Below are 5,086 nucleotides of genomic sequence, written 5' to 3' on the forward strand. Positions count from 1 at the left end.
GCAGCGGGATATGGCGAAATCCTGGAGCCCTGATTTCACACCGAGGCAAACAACGTGCCCAGGCTGCACATCTGTGTATGGATGACCAGGGTGAGGTGGCACCATTGTGAACACTTGTGCATTTATGCACAGAGAAGGTGCAGAGCTGTTTTTGTGATCGTGGACACGCAGATCCATTTTAAACAGACCCCCTGCTATATAAAGGGGGGCTCAGCAGTTCCCCTTGCCTCATGAAAGGGAGAAATATTCACTGTCAAGCAACACCTGAGCAACTCACCGGGCAGAAATGGCTCCAGGTACCTTTTATTTCGGTTTTCAGGGATTTGCCAGTGCTGCCATGTGTGGGGGGAGATGGAAGATGATGATGGGGTGGTACTGTGGTGGGACAAACTCTGGGACAGCCCTAACTTAAAGTATGGCAGCTTATAAACCAGTGACAAAGAATACCTTTCCCTGCAGTGTGACTTTAATCCATGAACTAATCTTTAGCCTAAAAGGGGTAAGGATAACATGAAGAACAAGGCCAAGCCATAGTTACAGTTGTTATTAACATAAATGTTGGCAGGGATATTAAAATTCATATTCCAAGCTTAAGACAAGGATCAGCACGATGCCTGAATTTTGAGGAGAGCTGAGCTCACCCTTGGTGCCAGCAAGGCACCAAGGCAGAGGACCCCTCAGCCGTGGAGAGAAGAGAGTGGGAATGAATTCCCAGGTGCCACCCCCTCCTCAGCACAGTGCCCCAAGGCCTGCTGACACTTTCTGCTTTGCTGCAGGGTCCTGGTTGTCTCCTCTGGCCATCGCTGTGATCACGGTGGGGCTGCAGTGGGCACAGCCAGCTGCCACCTTCCCAGCCATGCCCCTGGCCAGCCTGTTTGCCAACGCTGTGCTGAGGGCTCAGCACCTTCACCTCCTGGCTGCCGAGACCTACAAGGAGTTTGTGAGTGCTGGGGACTCCTCTGCCTGAGCTTGATGGCTTCGGGATGTGTGACAGGGACCTCTAGGCCATTGCTGTGCCCTCTCTCTGCTTCCCAGGAGGCTGAGGGGTGTGACAGGATAGGACTGCACTCTGTTCCCCCTCTCAGCTCTCTGCCCCTGCTCTGATCCTACATGCCCCTCTTCCCGGGGCCATGGCTGCACATGGCACAGATATCTTGCCAGACTCTCCTGTGGCAGTCACTTTTTGCCCTGGAGAGTCTGAGTGCTTAAACCCCTCCCGTTTCTGCTCCTGCCAGGATCTGCCACGAGCTTTCCCTTTGGCAAGAGCTGTCCTTGGGGGCCATTTCCTCCTTGGGAGAACCTGGTCCCAGTGGTTTGTGTTCACCTCAGCACCTTGGCTTAGTGAGAGGAAGACCCTTAGGTCCAGTAGCTATTGTGCCAAGACAATATTCCTGCTTCCCAACCCTGTCCAGAGGCACCTCATGTCTCACATCCACTTCTTGCCAAGAGTAACCATTCAGGACAGCTTGGGAAGGTCTTCCAGAGGACGTGGGCAACATGTCTGGGTGCACTTGGGCTGTCTCCACAGGAACGCACCTACATTCCAGAGGACCAGAGGCACACAACCAAGAATTCCCAGGTGGCGTTTTGTTACTCGGAAATGATCCCTGCTCCCATGAAGAAGGATGATGCCCAGCAGAAATCCGTAAGTCCTCCCCCTCAGGGCAAGCACAGACCTGTCTGAGGAGCCCAGCTGTGCTTCAGGGCAGGAGCAGAGGGTTTCCACCTGTGCACACTCGGGTGCTTCATCCCTGCCCTCCCAAGAAAGATATAACCTTGGTTACACTATGAATCACATTCCCTTCCCAAGGATGAGAAAAGCTGTTGTCTGCAAGGGACACAGGTGGTGCTCCCCAGCCTGAAAACTTGGTGTCTGCTGAAGCTGCAGGAGCTGTGGCACATCCCTGGGTCACCTCCAGGCTGCTCCAGAGGCAGCAGGACACCCCACCAAACACCTCCCCCCACAGCTTTGAGCCCTTCCTGTCTTGTTTTCAGGACATGGAGCTTCTCCGTTTCTCCCTGGCTCTCATCCAGTCCTGGCTGACCCCGGTGCAGTACCTGAGCAAGGTGTTCACAAACAACCTGGTTTTTGGCACCTCAGACAGAGTGTATGAAAAGCTAAAGGACCTGGAGGAAGGGATTCAGGCCCTGATGAGGGTAAGTCACAGCACGTAGTGTGATTATAGGATAACAGAGACCTCCCAGACACGGGGCACTCAGCTCCTGGGGATCCAAGGACCATGAGAAATCTCCGCACCTTCCACTCTGAAGGCCAGCGGTGTCCTGTGGACTTTGCTCACCTTCAGATAGTGAGATCATGACACCCCCTGCACAGGATAAAAGAACACAGAACAGATGTTAACACCCATCACAGAGCAGAACTGATCAGGAATCACAACAGTCGACACCCAGAGTCCACCCAAACCTAGCAACAAAAAATATTTAGTTGTTTAAGTCCACTGGAGTAACAGCAACATAATTTTTGCTACATCTCCATGCAAAATACTCAGAAATGGGGCAAATTTCCTCCCTCCCTGCAGCCTGTGCCCAGCTCTGTTCTCACTGTAGCATCCCCCCTGCATCACTGCCCTTCCTGCAAACACAAACACTCAAAAATATGCTTGAAATATGCTTTAAGGGTGGGGGGAGAAACCCCTGAGCTCATCTAAAGCTCAGGAGGAGCCTTGGCACTGGGCCAAGGAGGAGGATCAGAGAATCCCAGAATCACTGAGGTTGGAAAAGCCCTCCAAGGTCACCGAGGGCCCCCTGTGCCCGATGCCCACCTTGTCCCCCAGCCTGGGGGACTGAGTGCCACGTCCAGGCCTTCTTGGGACACCTCCAGGGATGGGGACTCCAAACCTCCCTGGGCAGCCCCTGCCAGTGTTTTTCTGTGAAGAAATTCCTCCTGCTGTCCACCCTGAAACACCCCTGGCACAGCTTGAAGTTGTGTCCTGTTGTCCTGTCCCTTGTTCCCTGGGAGCAGAGCCCAATCCCCCCCCGGCTCCCCCCTCCTGTCAGGGACTTGTAGAGCCAGAAGGTCCCCCCTGAGCCTCCTTTTCTCCAGGCTGAGCCCCCCCCAGCTCCCTCAGCTGCTCTCGGTGCTCCAGCCCCTTCCCAGCTCCATTCCCTTCCCTGGACACGCTCCAGCCCTTGTCTGAGGGTCCCAGAACTGCCCCCAGGGCTGGAGGTGCCCCAGCGGTGCCAGCACAGGGACAGGCAGTGCCCTGGCCATTGGGTACCGCCCGGGCTCGTGTCCATCCACCGCCACCAGCACCTCCAGGGCCTTTCCCAGCTTCCCAGCCTGGAGCGTGGGGTTGTGGTGCCATTCCCAGCCCCTGCCCATCGTCCCCCAGGAGCTGGAGGACCGGAGCCCGCGGGGGCCCCAGATCCTCAGGCCCACCTACGAGAAGTTCGACGTGCTGGTGCGCAGCGAGGACGCGCTGCTGCACAACTACGGCCTGCTGGGCTGCTTCAAGAAGGACCTGCACAAGGTGGAGACCTACCTGAAGGTCATGAAGTGCCGGCGCTACGGGGACGGGAACTGCGCCGTTTGACCCCGGCCGTGGCTCCGACCCCGCTCCGGCCCCTCGCCGGCCACGGCTGCCCCGCTCCTCGGAAAGAGACCCGGAGAATAAACCTGCTACAGCCAACGTGTCTCTGGGTTTTGGGGGGCACAGCCCATCCCGGGGGTGGGGTGCTGGGAGGGATGGGGATGAGCAGCCAGTGGGGCGGGGTGGATTTGGGGCTTGAGGTGTGGATTCGGGGCTAAGGGAGCGTATTTGGGGCCTGGGGAGGTGGGGAGCGGATTTAGGGGTAGATTTGGGCTGGGGAGTAGGTTGGGGCTGGGGGTGGATTTGAGGCTGGCGGGTAGATTTGGGAGTAGATTTGGGGATGGGGAGTGGATTTGGGTCTGAATGGGCAGGATTTGAAGCTAAGGGGTGCAGATTTGGGGCTGGAGGGTGCATTTGAGTCTGAAGGGGGTTGATTTGAGGCTAGGGGGTGCAGATTTGGGGCTGGAGGGTGCAGATTTGGGTCTGTGGGACATGGATTTGAGGCTAGGGGGTGCAGATTTGGGGCTGGAGGGTGCATTTGGTTCTGAAGGGGCAGGATTTGAAGCTAGGAGGTGCAGATTTGGGACTGGAGGGTGCATTTGGGTCTGAGGGCGGAGGATTTGGGGCTAGGGGATGCAGATTTGGGGCTGGGGTGTGGATTTGGCGCTGGGGATAGTTTTGATGGTAAATTGGGTAGAGATTTGGGACTGGGGAGTGGATTTCAGGCTGGAAGGGATGAGGTTGGAGCTAAGCATGTGGATTTGGGACTGAGGGGTAGACTGGCAGGAAAGAGCAGAGTGCAGTGAAGAATAAAGTGCAAGAACAAGAAGCATGGGCTCGTGCCACCAGTGTCAGGAGAAGACTTTCCAGAGACATCTCTTGTATGGAAAAGGTGCTGGTGTTACCATAAATCAGCAAATAAGAAACCCCTCAGGCTCAAGTTGTGAGCATTAGTGGGCAGGGATTCTTTAACTGTGAGCACTGGACACAGAGGAGGATCCTGCTCTAATCATGTGTGTGACCCCTTCCCTGCTCAGCATAGCTAATACTTACAACTTCACATTTATACTGGCTAAGAGGAAGGTAAACACACCAACAGAATTTTGAAGGCTTCCCCCAGAAGAAGGGGAACTGTGGTGGTTGTTCCCAAAGATTTGCTGTTCCTAAAAGGAGGGGATCACCTGTGGCCTGTTTTACTGGCACGGTCACGGCAGCAGCAAAACTTTTTTCCTTTTCAAAAGAATGTTTTTTATGTGAACTCGGGGCACACTGTTCCATTTGCTTCCAGGAGGACCATGTGCAAAGAGTCCTGTCTGAGTAGGAGCTCCGGGAAATCAGGGCATTCCAGAGGCAGGGGAAAGCAGGGAAACTGGGGAGGGACAGGCTCTCAAAAACGTGGCTGCTGGCACAGACTTGCACGTGCATGGAAAAGAAAGGAAGGGACTTTTGCCCTTAGAAAAATAAAAAGAATTGCAAGTGAGAATCGTAAATGAGAATTGTTCAATGTAAATGCCATTTTTATTTTTTGTAAAAAA

The 5,086-nt window shown here is 54.8% G+C and overlaps 1 protein-coding gene across 1 annotated transcript; it reads left to right on the plus strand.

Moving 5' to 3' along the window:
- Positions 1–286: 286 nt before the first annotated feature.
- Positions 287–3,554, plus strand: LOC113956692 (somatotropin-like). The gene is made up of 5 exons (XM_027663528.1): positions 287–296; positions 777–940; positions 1,529–1,645; positions 1,996–2,157; positions 3,354–3,554. Exons 1-5 carry the CDS (start codon positions 287–289, stop codon positions 3,552–3,554), a joined length of 654 nt encoding a protein of 217 aa, XP_027519329.1.
- The last annotated feature ends 1,532 nt before the right edge of the window (positions 3,555–5,086 follow it).

This window comes from Corapipo altera, unplaced genomic scaffold (assembly GCF_003945725.1).
Source record: "Corapipo altera isolate COAL_440 unplaced genomic scaffold, ASM394572v1 165, whole genome shotgun sequence".
Lineage (NCBI taxonomy): Eukaryota > Metazoa > Chordata > Aves > Passeriformes > Pipridae > Corapipo > Corapipo altera.

Coding starts and splice junctions, on each gene's coding strand:
- LOC113956692 (XM_027663528.1), top strand. Junction 1,646..1,995: donor ATGATGCCCAGCAGAAATCC/GTAAGTCCTCCC, acceptor TCTTGTTTTCAG/GACATGGAGCTTCTCCGTTT. Junction 2,158..3,353: donor GGATTCAGGCCCTGATGAGG/GTAAGTCACAGC, acceptor ATCGTCCCCCAG/GAGCTGGAGGACCGGAGCCC.